This window comes from Thalassophryne amazonica, chromosome 23 (genome assembly GCF_902500255.1).
Source record: "Thalassophryne amazonica chromosome 23, fThaAma1.1, whole genome shotgun sequence".
Taxonomy (NCBI): Eukaryota; Metazoa; Chordata; class Actinopteri; order Batrachoidiformes; family Batrachoididae; genus Thalassophryne; species Thalassophryne amazonica.
This window is the reverse complement of record NC_047125.1, coordinates 32,376,593-32,396,668: the sequence shown is the minus strand read 5'-3', so window position 1 is coordinate 32,396,668 and position 20,076 is coordinate 32,376,593. Positions and strand designations below refer to the sequence as shown.

Genomic DNA, 20,076 nt, shown 5'->3' with positions numbered 1-20,076 from the left:
GTAAATGGTGTCAAATTATGGAACAATCTTAATAAAGAAATGAAAGAATTAAGGTTGCTTAAATTATTTAAAAAACATATTAAATTAGATGTATTAAGTAAGTATGAAACTATGAAGTAAGTCAGTGGGCTGCAAGAAAGTCAAAAAAAAAAAAAAAGTAAACTGTTAATAATGTTTGGAGTGTCTTAAGTTTAAATGTAACCTGTCAGTGATGTAATCTATTAATTAATGGTCATAATTATGAAATGGGTCAGTGGTATGTGACAAGTTAAAGAAATGCAATCTGTTAAATAATGTTGACTATGATGCTGTATATTGAAAGATTGTATTGTTAAAAGGGGCAGAAATCATAAGACTTGTTCTTCTTTCTGCTCCTTTTCATTCTGGTATTGTGGTGCTTTTGTTTTTTGCTTTTCTGTTTTTCTTTTAAATGAATGAAATAAATATAAAAAAAAAAAAAACTAAAAAAAAATGAACTGCTGTCTCAACAAAAAAAGGTGATGTAACAATTTGCATAGATTTCTTTAACTTATTTCAACTTAACTAAAGTTATTTCAAGTTAATGAGCGAAGTCTTGTGGCATGAACTCAGTTGAAAGTTGAAATAAAGTTGAAATTTTTTTTTTTAAATCTATGCAAATTGTTACATCATTTTTTTCTTGTTGAGACAGCTGTTCGTTTTTTAGAGTGTATGTTTTTGAAGATGTAGATTAGATAAACCTGGAATATATAAAATCAATATCACTTTATTTGTGTAACATTGGCCCACCTTTACTGTCCTTAATACTTTGTGTAGTACCCCATAATAGTAAAGTGAATTTAATTTTCTAGGTAGGCTGATAAGTTGTGGTCACAGGCTTTTCTCTGGTAATAAAGAACATCAGCAACATCTTACCATAACTACAATATTATGTAATATGTACTACATATGTACAAGTAAGGCAGCCGCAGTGAGAAAAAAAAGCACTTTAGTACTGATGTTACTTTTTCAGCTGCTCCTGTTTGTGTGGAGTCACCACAGTGAATACAACCAGATCCGCATTAGAATTTGGCACAAGTTTTACATCGGATGCCCTTTAGTGCAGCAGATAACTGAAACAATCCTGCAAATGCTGATAAAAGCATCAAATTCAACAGAAATACTCCTCAGACACTCCTCTTTTGAAAAAAATGATTGGTCACTTGACTTTTTAATCGATGGTCAAAATTAAAAGTTGCTCCAATCATATTGAAAAATATTCCACATTATTTGCCTGATCATAAAGATTCCAAAAAGGTATAGTTTGGACTATTTGTGACTGAATTCTATGGAGTTACGGGATAAAAACAGCAAGAATGGTGACAAAGGTCAGTTTCATTTTGTACAGGGGTCAAAAGTTAAAGTTACTCCAGTTTTGGTAAAAAGTGATGCAAATTATTGGTTGAGCTAATAGGATTAATAAATGGAGTAGTGTTGACCGTGTTGAATGCTTGGTCTTCAAAGTAAAGGTCAAACAAGGTCTATGTCTATTGGATTCTATGGCAAGTGACATATGTTACATGCGTGATAATCAATCAATCAATCAATCAATTTTATTTATATAGCGCCAAATCACAACAAACAGTTGCCCCAAGGCGCTTTATATTGTAAGGCAAGGCCATACAATAATTACGTAAAAATCCCAACGGTCAAAACGACCCCCTGTGAGCAAGCACTTGGCGACAGTGGGAAGGAAAAACTCCCTTTTAACAGGAAGAAACCTCCAGCAGAACCAGGCTCAGGGAGGGGCAGTCTTCTGCTGGGACTGGTTGGGGCTGAGGGAGAGAACCAGGAAAAAGACATGCTGTGGAGGGGAGCAGAGATCAATCACTAATGATTAAATGCAGAGTGGTGCATACAGAGCAAAAAGAGAAAGAAACAGTGCATCATGGGGACCCCCCAGCAGTCTAAGTCTATAGCAGCATAACTAAGGGATGGTTCAGGGTCACCTGATCCAGCCCTAACTATAAGCTTTAGCAAAAGGAAAGTTTTAAGCTTAATCTTAAAAGTAGAGAGGGTGTCTGTCTCCCTGATCTGAATGGGGAGCTGGTTCCACAGGAGAGGAGCCTGAAAGCTGAAGGCTCTGCCTCCCATTCTACTCTTACAAACCCTAGGAACTACAAGTAAGCCTGCAGTCTGACAGCGAAGCGCTCTATTAGGGTGATATGGTACTATGAGGTCCCTAAGTACCTGATTATTATTATTATTCAAAACCTTATAAGTAAGAAGAAGAATTTTAAATTCTATTGTAGAATTAACAGAGGCCAATATGGGTGAGATATGCTCTCTCCTAGTATATTTTTAAGTTGTAGAGATTTATTTTCAGTTTGAGTCTAAGGAAGATAATTTTAGAAATTTTTATATTGTTTAGCCTGATTTACTTTTTGTATTTGAAATGCCATAAACAAATTAAAATGCATGGAATACCAAGGGGTTGAATACTTTTGCAAGCCACTGTAACTTGGTCTAAGCTTTTGGAAAAATGTCAGTTTTCAGGTGGACATGAACGCCCTTGTTGGCAGAGTTCAAAAGGTTGGATCAAGTGTTTCATCATTTTTTTCCTGACATAATGAACAACATTATTACTGGCTTTATCAGTGGTATGATTTTTGACGTTATGACTTAGAGGTCACAAAAGGTGTACCTCAAGGTTCAAATGGAACTGAAACTGCCTGGGCTGGTTTCACTGACAGCTTTCCAGTCGATATTGGAAAACCGACAACCAAAATCCTTTGAACATTGTGTAGGTCTTAAACCTTGTCTCGAACCATGAGTTTTATTGTGTCAATGCTTGACATTGTTACTGCAAAATAATTATTGTGTCCATTGGTCAGCTGCTTGTGTTTGTGTTTTATGGTGGATGTGTTGTTCTGTTATATTGCTTTGCATTGTTTGGTGTGTGCTGCTGCCTTCTTGGCCAGATCGCCCCTGTGAAAGAGGTCTTGATCTCAGTGGATTATTTATCAGGTTAAATAAAGGTTAAATGAAATGGGAAGGTCATCAATGACACGGGGTCTTTCCTGTCTTCTAGTGTCAGCTCATCAAAGGATCGTCTTAGTGGGAAAAACTGGAGCTGGGAAAAGCAGCCTCGCCAACCTCCTGACTAAAGATAACGTGTTTAAAGTAAACCATTTTGCAGAGTCTGGAACAAGTAAATGCAAAACAAAATCCACTACTGTCAGTGGAAGAGCAATCACTGTGATTGATACTCCAGGTTTTTTTGACACAAAAATGGATGAGGACAAGCAAAAAAAAGAGATCTTTAAGTTTATAACAGAGTGTTCTCCTGGACCTCATGTGCTTCTCATTCTGCTCAAAGTGGAGAAATACACAGAACAGGAGCAGGTGGTCATCAATAAAATAAGTGAATGTTTCTCAGCAGAATATTTCAGATTTGCTGCAGTTGTCTTCACTCATGGTGATCAGCTCCCTGAAGGAGTGAAAATTGAGCAGTTTGTTGCTAAACCTGATGCTCTGAGAGAGCTGGTGAAGAAATGTGGTGACCGATGTCACGTCATCGACAATAAATACTGGAAGAAACCACAAGACGACTACAGGAACAACGAGGTGCAGGTGGCTGAACTGTTCAAGAGTATTGACAAGATCATAGAGGAAAATGATGGAGGATACTACACCAACGAGATGTTCCAAAATGTGGAGAAACAAATAGCAGAAGCACAAAAACGCATCAGAGAGTCATCAGGTAACCTGACAGACAAAGAGACCAGAAAACGAGCAAAAAAAGCTACACGTAAGAAGCTTTGGATCATCTATGCTGGGACTACTGCAGGCGCTCTGTTAGGAGCTGCGTGTGGTGGGATCGCAGTTGCAGTGTTAACACCAGTACTGGCTGTCGGAGCAGTGGCTACAGGAGCAGTGGCCGCAGGATCAGTGGTCGGAGGAGCATTAGCAGCAGGTATAAGAGCACTGCTTATTAGAGGTGGGACGGACACAACAGGAGCGGCTGGAGGATCAGAATCTGAAGCAGCTGAGGGAGGCTTTGACATGTCTAAAAGATGTGCTGGTTATCACAGACTGTCACAGCAAAAAGAGCATCAGTCTTAAGGATACCCTGCTGGAGCCACACCCACATTTAACCTTTGACCCCTCCACCACATTTTATGAAAATCAGTTTCCAGATTTTTGAGTGATCCTGATGGTTTAGATAATAATTAATCAGAGTGTCTGAAAATCTTTGTGACAGACATTATTTCACATTTTGATTCATTTTCTTGTGACGTCAGTCTGTTTGTTTTGCTGTAAATTGATCCGTGTTCATATTGTGACACACAGAGAGTGAACGCTCAGTCAGGACGTCTCACACAGCTGACAAATGTCTCTGCACACGTCACACACACACAAGAACTGAACACTGATTTGTTCAGTTATTTCAATAAAAGTCAATCAATCAATCAATCAATCAATCAATCAATCGATCAATCCCGTCTAAACTGTGTGAGTGTCTCTCTTGTTGCAGTTTTCTCTGCACTCACATTTGTATCATCACTTTAAGCTGAAGCTACTCAATCTGTTTATTCAGTGATTTACAGAATGAAATAGTTTTTGTTTTGCAAAATGTTCTGACAAGGAATTTTATAAATAATAATAAAAAAAATCAATCATGAAGACAATTTTAACCTGTTTACTGCAAGATTTTTGTTTCCTGCTATTGTTGATCTGTTGTATAAACTGTCTTTACTGGGTTAACGAAAATTTTATGATCATAATACATCTGTAATAAAGGTTTTTATAATTGTAAAAGAACTTTGGCTTTTGTCTATTTGTTATCATTTGAGTCAACAAGACAAATATATTGTGAAACGACCTTTCAAATTCTTTGGGTTAATATCCTGTGGATTTATTAAATTTATTTATTGAACATCATGTTGATTAATTCACTGTTTGTTGATTATTATTTACAGTTTGTCTTTGTGAAATCATGTGCTAGACATTATAAAAAAACAAGATAAATGTGTCTGTTTCTGCAGAAAAATGTTCAGTGTCACACAAATAATAAAAACACTTGAAGATTTTTTTCTTTTTTTGTTTCTGTAATTTTAAACAGTGAGTTTCAAGACAGTAAAAGCCTTTTTCAATCAACAATAATGCATATGTGTGTGTGTGTGTGTGTTTATTTCACCCTTCTTTATGGCATTTTCACTTCTGTTTGTCTTCTGTAGTATAACAAATCTCTCTGTATCACCAACAAAATGTTCTGAATTACAATAAAACTGAAAGTAAGAAGTGTTATTTTGACAAGTGGAAATGATCTGTGAACATGTTTGACCTCACAGTTTGGTTTCATGTGAACACCTGAAGATTTACTGTAAAAGACCAAAAGCTGCACAAAGTAAACAAACTATTTTAAATTTTACAGAGGAAATATGATCCATCCATCTATTTTCTATACCAGCTTATTGTGGTTAGGGGTCACCGGGGGGGGGCTGAAGCCTCTCCCAGCAGTCACAGGGTGTGAGGTGGGATCACCATGAACAGGACACCATTAAAATGTCATATATTTGAAAATGTTTATAATTAATGAATAAATATCTAATATGTTCATACTAAAGATGAAGACCGCAGTATTTGGGGTGAGTCTGGGCCCACGTTCATCAAACAGTGTCGATGAATCAAACTATGTGCACATACACACACTGATATCACCAGTCACATGACTTCCTTTGATGAAGGTCAGTCAACAGGAAACTGTAAACACAGAATAGAATAGAATAGAATAGAAAGAACTTTATTGTCCCTGAGGGGAAATTTGTCCTGGGCACAGTACTACATGTGGCTTAAAACAGTACAGAAGACAATAAAACAAATACAAACACACATTCAGCCACAGAGTTGGTAAAGTGCAGGTTAAGTGCTGTGCAGAGAATCTGCTGTACGTAAAGATCCAGAGTTCAGCAGTTTAATAGAAGACAGGACAAAAGACAATTTGAATCTGTTAGTCCAACACTGTGGCACCCTCAGTTCAACGTGTATGTTGAACTGTTGAACATGTGTATGTTGAACTGAGTTGGCTCAGTTAGCTCCCTCAGTTAATCATTTGCATATTAACAAACTGTCTGCAGCGCATGTTATTAGACACAGTCATGGAAATAAAGATAAAGAGTGAAGAAGCACATTTCTACCACATGTGATGCTGAAACAGAGAAGTTAAAAAAGAGGCTTGTTAAAGCTACAGGCTCAGTTATTTACAGTGTAGTTTACTAGTTTCTGAACCCTTAAAGATCATATTAATATAGATGTGTGAAGAAAAAATATTTTATCTGAAATACAAGATGATATGATAGTGATGTTTTATCTTAAAAATCTTTCTTCTTCACCATTTTTTGCTCAGTGAGCTCTTTCAGTCAGTTGTGTTCTGTGTCATAATATCACAGTTTTAGCTTCTGAGTTGGTGTTTCTACATCTGAATGTAATAAAATGTTCACTGTCTTTCTGAATTAAAGCACAAAACAAAAACTAAATGTAAATACGACAGTAAACAGAAACCTGATCAAACTTGTTGGATGCCACAAAAAAATCAGGTAATTGTTATCTTGGTTTCAAGTGAATACTTGAGCAGTTATTCATAAAGATTAGAGCCGTTTTCAACAGCCTACAGGAAAATTGGCAAGACGGTGGAATCAAGAACCACGGCCCCTCGCTTGACCTTCATGATTAACGAGGTTGGCAAGGCAGTGCATTCTCAGACTGCAATGACTCTTGAACTCAGACACAAATTGGATGACATCTTGGAGCAGATGCATGCTTTGCAGTTGAAGTTGAAGATTTCAGAAGCCGGTGAACATTCTTAATTCATAATTGGGATTTGGTTGTGCAAGTGGAACTGTTAAAAAGTGATTTCACTGCTGCAACAATAACATTACAGGCTTATCAAGCCTGAAGGTCAAATTGCCCGACTGTCTCCTCCTTAGGGATTTGTTTCGGCCTGGGGAACATTGACTGTTTCTTATCTCAACTCACAAAGACAATAAACTGCTTTTCACAGGACTGAAGCATGTTCCATTCCCCCCCCACACCCTCTCCTTCCCCCATCAACACCCACCCTTTCTGGCGCCTGCTAAATGTCATCCCGTTTCCCTGCAGCGGGGGCGGTGCAGTTTTAGCTGCAACCCCCCCCCCAAGCTGATATTGGCGGCGCAACTCAGGGTTGCTGCGTGACCTTCACCCACTTGCCTCAATTCGGATAACGGACTTCTTCAAACTTAGTGCACATAAACAATGGCAAATGTGTATGTGCTGTCTTTAATTCTGATGTGTGCCATTATTACGGTAAACAAGTAATAATTGTGGACTAATTGCTGTCTGAGGTAACTGGAGTGTAAACATAATTTCTCCACTGTGAGATCAATAAAGTATATATCACCATCGTTTAGTTGCTGTAAACAAATCTTACACCAGAGACAACACAAAATTATTAGACTATTAAAAACCAGATGAAGCAGAAAAAGAGTAAATCTATCAGCCTCACAAGTCTTTCAATTATTTTTTTTTCTCTCCAAAAATGATGGGTGGGTGTTTTTGGCTGCTCCTTTAAACAGACAAACACATGACAAAAACAGGTTTCTGGGTGGAACTGGAAATATTTTTTGCCCATTTCATGAAAACAGAAACAACAAAAACAGACTGAATGAACAAATGTAGCAGCAGACAGAGAAAACAGATCAACATCTAAGGGCCCGGTCCCACTGGGGAGAGGATTAATTGCGCATGAATTGAGTACACAAATTACGGGCGTTCGTTGTCATCTGCAACAAAAATGGCCAAAAATGACAAATGTCCCAGTATGAATTACGGATATATTAATAATATATAGCAAATATATGATGAACAATCATGGCTGTATAACGCATGTAGTGAGGAAACAGATCTGACGCATTGCGATTATCATGGCAGTATTTCGGGTGTATTATGAATGCATCGCGCACGTGTTGAGCGTGCACGGCATCTGCATTGCGGTCATAAATGAAGCACACTCTGGCCATCGACATCACTAGTCACACCAACAATACAGCCTCTGGAGCATTTGCTGGACTTGGACAAGTTGATTGGAGTAAACAAGCAGTGAACAGGGCGAGTGGTGATGTCAGCGGATCACATCAGAGCGCATCTCGTCTGAACAATTATAACAAAAACTTAAATTTGTTATAAACATAGGAATAAGTACTGTAACAGCTGCAGACAAGACGGAAAAACATGCAACTGTTTTATCAAGCCTTGATAATGTAAACAAGTCAAATAATTACCTTTTAAGACGTCTCAAAATGCTTTCTGCAGCTTGTTAGCCGTTCGCACGTGCCCAGCTGCAGCTTCCTCTGTGATTCAGGAGGTGATTAGAGCCGTTTTCAACAGCCAATTTGCAGAATAAAATGATTAATCCGCCATGAAATAATTATTTTATATAGGCAGCATCCAGCGCAGAGCGCATGGCAGCCGGCAGAACAAAGAACGGCGTCCAGCTGTGAACACAGCGCATCTGATTTGCATCCGCCGCAAATCAGATGCAAAGCAGACGTAATAAAAATGCTTTCTTCGTGGCCAGTCTGTATGCAGTCGCTACAGCTTATTTTAGCTCATGATGTGGACATGATGGGCACACAAAATATCCATTTTACACACTGTCCCAGTCTGCTGCCAAGCAGCAAATCCCTGTCAGTCACAGATATCAGCAGATGACGGCGAATATACACCACATAGATTATGTTTGTGTATGTATGGAGTATGTAAGGCAGATGTCATCCGCAGCCAAAATTTTGTGCAGCTCAAAAATACTGGAAACGGAAAAACATGCCTCTGCGGATAATTGTGGACGTGTGCCGGTGTCGGCCGACTCATACAAGCATGTTTCACGCATATTGCGGATATTAAGCGAATATGAGCCAATTTTGTGTGCAATTCATACGCAAATCCTCCTAAACGCCAGTGGGACAGGGCCCTAAACTCAAGAGCCGAGTCGACTTCATTTGTTCTTTTCATCATGCCGGGTAAGTTAAGATTAATCACCAGATTTATTCTGTGTTGGACACAGCTTCAAAATCTCTCTCTCTCTCTCTCTCTCACACACACACACACACACACACACACACACACACACACACCACACACACACACACACACACACACACACACACACACACACACACACACACACACACACACACACACACACACGCACACACCTATCTATCTATCTATCTAGATAGATATGTCTTGTTTTTGATGGTATTTTGGCATTTTTACTGCTGGCTGATCATTGTGGAAAAACAAATCAAAGATGATATGAACTCCAAAGATTTGGTTGTATTCTGAATGAAACTGACTTTACCAGATTAGACGGCGGAAATGAAATCGAGGCGACAATAACTGCATAAACCTGATATAAACCTGATATATGTAAAATCAGATAAATCACTTTATTTGTGTAACATTGGAACACTTTTACTGTACTTAATACTTTGTGTAGTATCGTAATAGTAAAGTGAATTTACTTTTCTATGTAGGTAGATAACAAGTTTCTTCTTTCTGTGGTCTCAGGCTTTTTCTCTGGTAATAAAGAACATCACCAACATCTCACCTTAACTACAATATTATGTAATATGTACTACATATGTACAAGTCAGGCAGCTGCTGTGAAAAAAAAAATAAATAAATATATATATATATATATATATATATATATAAAAATGCAGCTGCTCCTGTTTGTGCCCTTTCAGACATAACTGCAGTTTTATCTGGAGAAACACACACAGATCCTGGAGTTCTGAAGACGTCTCCATCTGAGTCCTAACCAGACTCACAGAGCAGACTGGCTGAGCACTTTAACTCAAACGACACTTTTAAAACATTTGTTCTCTTTTGCTGATCAAAATTACAAATCAACATTAAACTTTTTGACACCAAGATCCATGTTACGCCTTAAGTACTGCCAAAATTACATCACCTTGAAAATAACATATTCAGACTTTTAATGAAAAGTATCATTTACAGTATTAATTTAACATTAAAATGTGTATGAAAAGACATTTTTATGAAACTAAAACATAACTTGGTCTAAAGTTTTGAAAAATGTCAGTTTTCAGCTGGGCATTCTGAAGAGCGTCCTTTCTGACAGAGTTTGAGAGCTCAGATCAGGTGTTTCATCATCTGATTGGAAAAAAAAAAAATCCACACAAAAATCTTTTTTTTTTTGCCTGACATAATGAAGAACATTGTTACTGGCCTTAATATGTATATATCATGGACATGAATGAGTGAAGCTCAGCCTCACCCTCTCACCGCTTCATTTAGGTCCTTCAAACTTTATTTTCAGTAAATGGTTCTGGGGAGCATTAGCATGGCTAAAACCCTTCAGCTGACTTATTTTCAAGGATCTAAATATTTTTATATAGATGCCCACTGCCTCTCAGGTTAGTGTTCCCAGAAGTGTTCAACATTTCTTCTTTCACTGTGGACTCAAAATTTGGCGCATCCTGGTGGGGGCTCTCTGGGGGACCATGAGCAAGAAAAACATCTCATGGTATTATTTTTTTACATGATGACTTAGATAATCACTGACTTTCCTGTCTTTCCTGTCTTCTAGTGTCAGCTCATCAAAGGATCATCTTACTGGGAAAAACTGGAGTTGGGAAAAGCAGCGTCGCCAACCTCCTGATTAAAGATAACGTGTTTGAAGTAAACTATTCTGCAGAATCTGGAACAAGTGAATGCAAAACAAAATCCATAACTGTCAGTGGAAGATCAATCACTGTGATTGATACTCCAGGTTTCTTTCACACAAACATGGATGAGGACAAGAAGAAAGAACAGAGCTTGGGGTTTATGATAGAGTCTTCTCCTGGACCTCATGTTTTTCTCATTTTGTGCAAAGTGGAGAAATACACAGGACAGGAGGATGCATTCATCAAAAACATAATTGAATATTTCTCAGAAGAATGTCTCAGATTTGCTGTAGTTGTCTTCACTCATGGTGATCAGCTTCCTGAAGGAATGAAAATTGAGCAGTTTGCTGGTCAAATTGATGCTCTGAGAAATCTGCTGAAGAAATGTGGCGACCGATGTCACGTCATCGACATTAAATACTGGAAGAAACCACAAGATGACTACAGGAACAACGAGGTCCACGTGGCTGAACTTTTCAAGACTATTGACAAGATCATAGAGGAAAATAATGGAGGATACTACACCAACGAGATGCTCCAAAAAGTGGAGGAACAAATAGCAGAAGAAGAAAAACACATCAGAGAGTCATCAGGTAACCTGACAGAAGAAGAGATCAGAGAACGAGCAAAAGAAGCTGCACGTAAGAAGCTTTTGATCATCTATTGTGCGACTGCAGGAAATTCAGTGTTCGGAAGTAAGAAGGTTTGGATCATCTGTGGTGCAGGTGTAGTAGGCACTGTGTTCACAACGTTGTGTGGTTGGATCCCAGGTGTCATCGCAGCAGCACTGGTTGTTGGAGCAGCAGCTAACATACGAATGGATATAATCAGACGAATGTTTGATTATGTTATTGACCTGTTTAATAGACGTGGTGGTTTTCGCAGACAGCAAAGAGAACATCAGTTTTAAAGACATGCTGCTAGAGCCACACCCACATTTAACCTTTGACCTCTCCACCACATTTCATGCAAATAAGATCCCAGATTTTTTATTTTAATCCTGGTGGTTTAAATAATAATTAATCAAAGTGTCTGACCACATTTGTGACAGACATTATTTCATATTTTGATTTATTTTTTTGTGACATCAGTTTGTTTTGCTGTAAATTGATCCGTGTTCATATTGTGACACAGAGAGAGTGAACACTCACAGTCAGGACGTCTCACACAGCTGACAATCGTTCTGCACACGTCAAACACACACGAGAACTGAACACTGATTTGTTCAGGGGTTTCATTAAAAATCAATCAGCCAATCAACTAATCAATCAATCAATCAATCAATCAATCAATCCTGTCTAAACTGTGTGAGTGTCTCTCTTGTTGCAGTTTCATCATCACTTTATGCTGAAATTATTCAGTCTGTTTATTAAGTGATTTACAGAATGAAATAATTTCTGTTTTGCAAAATGTTCTGACAATGTGAATAAAAAATCAATAATTTACACAATTTTAAACTGTTTGCTGCAAGAATTTTGTTTCTTGTTGATATGTTGTATAAAAGATCTTTTTTGGGTTAACGTAATTTATGATCATAATACATCTGTAATAAAAGTTTTTATAATTGTAAAAGAACTTTGGCTTTTGTCTATTTGTTATCATTTGAGTCAACAAGACAAATATATTGTGAAACCACTTTTCAAATTCTTTGGGTTAATATCTTGTGGATTTATTAAATTTATTTATTGAACATCATGTTGATTAATTCACTGTTTGTTGATTATTATTTACAGTTTGTCTTTGTGAAATCATGTGCTAGACATTATTAAAAAAACATTCAAAACAGGATAAATGTGTCTGTTTCTGTATATATGTTTATTTGAAATAGGTCAATGCATATTAATGAACAGAGTTCCATGTAAATATGTTGGATTATAGCAAGATGGTAATTTCCATCTGTAGTCCCAGTAACATAGAAACAGACTAAGACCATACAACATACCAAAATAAATTAATCATGACAGAAAACAATTAAAACAAGACATAATCAAATCAATTCAAATAAATTTTATTTATATAGCGCCAAATCACAACAACAGTTGCCCCAAGGCGCTTTATATTGTAATGCAAAAGCCAAACAATAATTACAGAAAAACCCCAACAGTCAAAATGACCCCCTGTGAGCAAGCACTTGGCAACAGTGGGAAGGAAAAACTCCCTTTTAACAGGAAGAAACCTCCAGCAGAACCAGGCTCAGGGAGGGGCAGTCTTCTGCTGGGACTGGTTGGGGCTGAGGGAGAGAACCAGGAAAAAGACATGCTGTGGAGGGGAGCAGAGATCAGTCACTAATGATTAAATGCAGAGTGGTGCATACAGAGCAAAAAGAGAAAGAAACACTCAGTGCATCATGGGAACCCCCCAACAGTCTAAGTCTATAGCACCATAACTAAGGGATGGTTCAGGGTCACCTGATCCAGCCCTAACTATAAGCTTTAGCAAAAAGGAAAGTTTTAAGCCTAATCTTAAAAGTAGAGAGGGTGTCTGTCTCCCTGATCTGAGTTGGGAGCTGGTTCCACAGGAGAGGAGCCTGAAAGCTGAAGGCTCTGCCTCCCATTCTACTCTTAAATACATATACATATAATATTTACAATTCAAAGTAACAATAATTGATAGATAATAAGTAGCTGACTGGTGGAGGAACCAAAAGAGTCTCATGGTGGGTGTTGAGGTGCAAAAGTACTGTATTAAAGTGACAAGTGCTCCCTGCAAAGTGCTTCAGTGTCTGGTTGTAATTGCACATTACAGTACTAGGTTTTATTGCACGCTGCCCAGTACACTCATTTGCACATGCACAAGTGTAAATATTGCACAGGGTGTAATACACAAGTTTATTGTGTAAACTACAACTAATCCATGTAATAAAATAAAATACACAAGGGCACTGTGTACATATATCTGAAAAAGAAACTTGAGTGGTGTCTCCACAGTTGAATTGTGTTTTAGGCTCCAGATGCGTGTCTGATTTGCCAGTAACCAAACTTTCAAGTGTCCTTTGAAAGTACTGAAAGTGGTGCTCTCCCTGCAGAAAAACGTTCACACAAATTCACGTCACACAAATCATAAAAAAAAAGCACTTGAAGAATTTTTTTTTTATTTCTTTGATTTTCAGAAAAGTAAAAGCCATTTAGAATTAACAATAATGTTCACACACACACACACACACACATATATATATATATATATATATATATATATATATATATATATATATATATATATATATATATTCATACTAAAGATAAAGTCCACAGTATTTGGGGTGAGTCTAGGCCCACAGGCAATCAACAGGAGACTGTAAACATGTGCATGAGCCTGTTTCACACTCCCATCTTTAGCCATGAACGGATGTAGACCCTCCCTCAGTTAATCACTTGCATATTAACAAACTGTCTGCAGTGCACATTATTAGACACAGTCATGGAAATAAAGATAAAGAGTGAAGAAGCACATTTCTACCACGTGATGCTGAAACACTCAAAACCACCTCCGTTTTGGTCTCACAGGACGGCTTTGAGATGGCGTTCAGACAGCTGTCGGTGGTTTTTCCATCGAGTGATTATCCAAGAAATTGTGGATGTGCCTGGACATGCCAGAACATGTCCCGTGAGGCTTCATCATGGCGTTGCTTTGCGCCATGCGGCACCGCCGCGACGCGCGGAATTCCTCCGCACGTCTGTTTCAATGTGCAGAAAAAGTGCTGATGTCCACGTCTTTTCACAATTCCTGTGCTAGTCAGACGACGTCCCGGATAAAACACAGCGTCCAATTTGGAAAAGAACGGCACATTCCACTGTTACAGGAGTGTTTGTCATGGTAAGAGGAGCAGAGGCTTCGCGCGTCGCGGCGGTTTTGTCTCGCTCCAGTAGCGAATCCATCGTGACGCGCGAAGCCTCTGCTTGGCTTTCCATGACAAAATCTCTTGTTAAAAGTGAAATCTGACGGAAAATTGTTGATGTCCAGCTCTTGTGATAACCAGAGAAATGGCACACGATGGTCACAGATCCAGACAGCCATCCATGGTCGTTCAGCCTGTTGATGGCGGCTTCTGAGCGCGGCGCGCCCCACAGCCGCTGGGGGCCGTCCTTAAAGCGACAGTAACACTCCTTATTCTCTACCAAGCCTGTAACATTTTCACCGAAAGCCAGATAAATTTTTCAAATGGTTTCCAGCTGCCAGTCTCTAACAGTTTCTGAAAAAATTCTGATGGAAAAAAAGCCCAAATCATTCCACCATTTCCTGGCAATGAAACAACGACAAGGGGGTGGACCACTCCTCACTCAAAGTCTGCTCACAGGCGAATGACGCAACCGACAGGCGTGGAAAAACTCACGCATGCGCACAAGGGTTCAAGCTTGTCTGACGCAATCACACGTGATTCTAATCCATATGGTTTTTGAAAAAAATAATAAGGTCGGATACTTTTCTTATAGACCTCGTAGTTTACTAGTTTCTGAACCCTTAATGATCATATTAATATAGATGTGTGAAGAAAAAAACAATATTTTAGTTTATCAGAAATACAAGATTATATGATAGTGGTGTTTATGTTAAAATCTCATTTTTTTTCTTCATTTTTCTTTTCTTTGTCACCATTTTTGGCTCAGTGAGCTCTGAAAATGTTTGCATGTGGTCTGAAGTTTTTCTTTTATAAATTTGAGTTCACGTTGACACATCATTTCTACACGTGGCTTCAGAGTTTGAAGATAAGACTGCATTCAAATATCACCCCAACTGTTCCCTGTGTGGGGAGAAAAGAAACATCTGAGGAATGCCCACTGACATCATGAATATTCTTCATCTACTTTTGGTGGGTTTTTACTCTTGTTTTCAGTACTACAGCTGTATTCTGTAAACAAAAGTTACACTGAGACAACACAAATATTTATTTATTTAAATATTTATTTATTTAAAAAAACAGATGAAGCAGGTAAAGATTAAATCTATCAGCCTCACAAGTCTTTCAACTAATTTCTTTCTTCTCTCTCAAAACATGATGATAAAAAAATCTTTTTTTTCTCAATTTCTATTTATTTTCATTTTTATAGCACCAAATTACAACAAAGTTGCCTCAAGGTGCTTCACACAAGTAAGGTCTAACCTTACCAACCCCCAGAACTCCCTCTGATGATTTGAGGAAGAAACCTCAAGCAAACCAGACTCAAAGGGGTGACCCTCTGCTTGGGTCATGATACAGACACAAAGTACAGAACGGTTCACAATACAATACCAGGAAATGTTGCTGGTGCATAGGACATCAGGTTTTCCAAAGCAGACACCACTCCCATCTCTGGGTGGAGCCGCACCTCAAGCAGAGAGAAAAAACAGAATCAGGCAGCAGAAAGACAACAAATACAGTAGAATTTACAGAATCTGACTGTTTTATTGATGCAGGGAGATCATTCCACAGAACAGGGGCACGATAAGAGAAAGCTCTGTGACCCACAGAGTTTTTATTCACCCTAGGGACACAAAGTAGTCCTGCACCCAGAGAACACAGTGTCCGGGCCGGTACGTAGGGTTTAAGTAGCTCAGCTAAATTGGGAGGTGCCAGAGTTAGTCCAGGGTTAACAAAAGTTGAACTTGTAAAGAGTTTGTGTTTGGATGTTTTTGGCCACTCCTTTTAACAGACAAACACATGACTAAAACAGGTTCCTGGGTGACACTTTTTCCTGATGTAATGAACAACATTATTTGTGGCTTTATTCATGGCATTATTTTTTACATTGTGACTTAGATTGTCACTGACACGGGATCTTTCCTGTCTTCTAGTATCAGCTCATCAAAGGATCGTCTTGCTGGATAAAACGAGTTGGGAAAAGCAGCCTCGCCAACCTCCTGACTAAAGATAACGTGTTTGAAATAAACAATTCTGCATGCAAAACTAAATCCACAACTGTCAGTGGAAGATCAATCACTGTGATTGATACTCCAGGTTTCTTTAACCCAAATATGGATGAGGATGAGCACAAAGAAGAGATTTTGAGGTGTATAATAGTCTTCTCCGGGGCCGACGCAGTCATCAAAAACACAACTGAATATTTCTTAGCAGAATCTCTCAGATTTGCTGCAGTTGTCTTCACTCGTGGTGATCAGCTCACTGAAGGAGTGAAAACTGAGCAGTTTGTTGGTCAAACTGATGCTCTAAGACAGGGGTAGGCAACCTGTTCCAGAAAGAGCCATGAGGGTGCAGGTTTTCTTTGCAGCCACTGACTCCACCAGGTGATTTTACTGATTAATATCACTTTGAGCAGATGGAATCAGTTAATCAGTGAAATCACCTGGTGGAGTCAGTGGCTGCAAAGAAAACCTGCACCCTCATGGCTCTTTCTGGAACAGGTTGCCTACCCCTGCTCTAAGAGATATGGCGAAGAAATGTGGCGACCGATGTCACGTGTGTGTGGGGGAAGACACACATTCACACGCCATCTGTGTTGTGGGGGAGCACACACCACACATGTCATTTGTGGTGCTTGCAGTGGGGGGGGGGGGAGCGCTGTGTTGCTTGGTAATAACACACTCGTGTGGCACTTAGAAAATGTGTTGCCATTTGCACAGCGAGCTCAAAAGTGGTCGCCTGCTCTCTACTCTCATGCTGGCTGCACAAATGGCCCCGTCTTCTCTAAGTGCCCCACGAGTGGTGGTGTATGTTCATGGTTGGCATCTGGACTCTGACCAACTCCGGCCAAGAGTGGGCCAAATGGCCAGTCGCCCACCATTCACTGTCATTCTGCCGCTGGTGTGACAGCTGCCTCGATCGCACCATTCGGCCACAGTTTGACGTGGCTGATTATTTTGTGCAGCTACTCGGCCGTGGCATGATATGTGCGACCTGCGTTCGACCTGCATGCTGTGCAAATGTTGCAGATGGCAGTGCGACGTCATCTTGTCCACAATTCAAATTGGTTTCCAGCGCAAGCAACACGACAATGTAGAGTGCATGTGCTGTGGCCACACGGTTGTGGCGACTGCTATATGAGACAGCCCCGAAATTTCACGAGTGGCATTCGAATCCTCCTTCGTGCACCATTCAGCCTCAATCATGTTATAAGTGTGAAGGGGTGCTTAATAAAGTATGACCTCAAACTTTGTGCACAGAGAAAACAAAAGCCAAATGTGTTTTTCATTTATATCATCAGTGTGTAGTTAGTGCAGTGTGTCAAGTAATATGATGGTTTGTGTTAAATGTTTGGCACAAAAACACAATTTTTAAAAGAGTTTGAAGAGTTTAGAAAGATTTGTGTGCTTTTGAAAGAGATAAACAATGTTTTGCTGATTTGGTGGAAGGACTTTTGATTTGTGTAGAGTTTTGCAAAAAAGATAGCTAATAGTCACAAAAACTATTTAAGAATCACAATAAACTGTAATCTACTTTTGGTGGGTTTTACTCTTGTTTTCAGTACTACAGTACTATTCTGTTTCATAATACACAGTTTTAGCTTCTGAGTTCGTGTTTCTGCTTTTGAATATAATAAAATGTTCACTGTCTTTCTGAATTAAAGCACAAAATAAAAACTAAAAGTAAAAATGACAGTAAACAGAAACCTGAAAAAACTTGTTAGACACCCCAAAAAATCAGATAATTGTTATCTTGGATTCATGTGAATACTTGAGCAGTTATTCACAGTTTATTTACTGTAAACAAAACTTACAGACAGACAACACAAAATGATTAGACTATTATACAGATAAACACATGGCAAAAACAGGTTTCTGGGAGGAGCTGGAAATATTTTCTGCCCATTTCATGAAAACAGAAAGAATAAAAACAGCCTGAAAGAACAAATTTAGCAGCAGACAGAGAAAACAGATCAACATCTAAACTCAAGAGCCAAGTCGACTTCATTTATTCTCTTCATCATGCCGGGTAAGTTAACATTTATTTGTATTTGTATGTCTTGTTTATGGTGGTATTTTTGCATTTTCACCATTGAGGAAAAACAAAATAAAGATTTGGAATGTGGATACAAAAGTGAGCAAATATGTATATGATGTTGTGTGTTGGGGGGGTTTGGCTGGCCAAGATATTGTTTTGTAAAAAATGAACCACTGTCTCAACAAGAACAGGTGATGTAACAATTTGCATGGATTTCTTTAACTTATTTCAACTTAAAGTTATTTCAACTTAACAAGCAAAGTCTTGTCATTAACTCAGTTGAAAGTTGAAATAACTTTTTTTTTTAAATCTATGCAAATTGTTACTTCATTTTTTTGTCGTTGAGACAGCGGTTCATTTTATAGAGTGTATGTTTATAAAATGTGGATTACATAAAACTGGAATATGTAAAATCAGATAAATCACTTTATATTTACTGTCCTTAATACTTTGTGTAGTATTAAGTACAACAACAACTCAAAGTTGAGTTCAACATCCAAAACTTGTAAGAGCTCTTTATGTTAAAGAGAAGTAGCAAGTGGACATACTAAACACAGCTGCAGTGTTTTAAAGTGTACTGCCAAAATTACATCATCTTGAAAATAGCATTTTCAGACCTTTCATGACAAGTATCATTTATAGTATTAATTTAACATGAAAATGTGTATTTTAAACATGTTTTATTGAAATTCTAACATATTAAAGACAGAACCACACAACACACACAAAAAACAACAAAAAACCCAGATCTGAACCATAAACACTGAGCACTCTGAGACATAAATGGTTAAGTTGGTGTTGGGAAAGTGTAAGTACACGGACCCACAACAGGGGGCGCAAATGAACGGACAATGGAATAGGTCAAATAACAACACTTTACTGTTGCGAACGTGCACAACAAACACAACAGATTACACAATAGATCAAAGGTCAAATTACAAGGTGTCGTGTGGGCAGGCTCGAAGATAGGAGACGCCTGTCCAAAGCAGAACCGGAACCACACGATTTCCTCCGCCACCAGACCCCGGGAATACTGGAGCCGCCAAGTCCCGAACTCCCAGGTGGCCACTGCCTCCGCGTGTCGGACCTGGTACTGCTGGCGAGGAACAAAAACACAATTAAACGTGGGTGCGTCTGCACCCAGCAATCTGCACGGCAGGGAAGCTACCTCCACCTCTCGTTGGAGAAAAAGTCTGTTATCACTCACAAAAAACACAAAAAGGGCTTTCTATCAAGCAGTCAGGCTGAGGATATTACCTTTCAGGTAGAACGATATCTCGGCAAAGAGGTGGAGATGACGTCTTGCTGATATACCGATGCAGATCAGATGAGTGGTGACAGCTGTCACAGGTGATGAGTGTCAGCTGTCACCCCGGCTGCTCCTGTGAGGCGGCAGCGCCCTCTGGTGCCTGGAGCCCGCACTCCAGGCAGGGTGCCCTCTGGTGGTGGTGGGCCAGCAGTACCTCCTCTTCAGCGGCCCACACAACAGTTGGATAAAAAAAAAAGAAAGAA

At 38.9% G+C, this 20,076-nt stretch overlaps 2 protein-coding genes across 3 annotated transcripts in view; both read left to right on the top strand.

The window, feature by feature from the left end:
• The window catches only part of LOC117504767, a 34,117-nt gene extending 22,516 nt beyond the window's left edge, over nucleotides 1-11,601 (top strand). Inside the window, exons 6-8 of the mRNA XM_034164266.1 lie at nucleotides 3,050-3,912; nucleotides 8,957-9,017; nucleotides 10,613-11,601. Of these exons, the coding sequence (XP_034020157.1) occupies nucleotides 3,050-3,912; nucleotides 8,957-9,017; nucleotides 10,613-11,601 (1,913 nt within the window). The remainder of the gene's footprint in view (nucleotides 1-3,049; nucleotides 3,913-8,956; nucleotides 9,018-10,612) is intronic.
• LOC117505132 (GTPase IMAP family member 7-like) overlaps nucleotides 1,391-20,076 on the top strand; it is a 28,273-nt gene continuing 9,587 nt past the window's right edge. The window contains exons 1-3 of one of the 2 annotated variants that reach the window (XM_034164677.1): nucleotides 1,391-1,396; nucleotides 6,615-6,616; nucleotides 18,480-18,555. In XM_034164677.1, the coding sequence (XP_034020568.1) occupies nucleotides 18,549-18,555 (7 nt within the window). In that variant the 5' untranslated portion in view covers nucleotides 1,391-1,396; nucleotides 6,615-6,616; nucleotides 18,480-18,548. Of the gene's footprint in view, nucleotides 1,397-6,614; nucleotides 6,617-18,413; nucleotides 18,556-20,076 lie in introns of those variants that run through there. The other variant, XM_034164676.1, reaches the window with a different exon arrangement.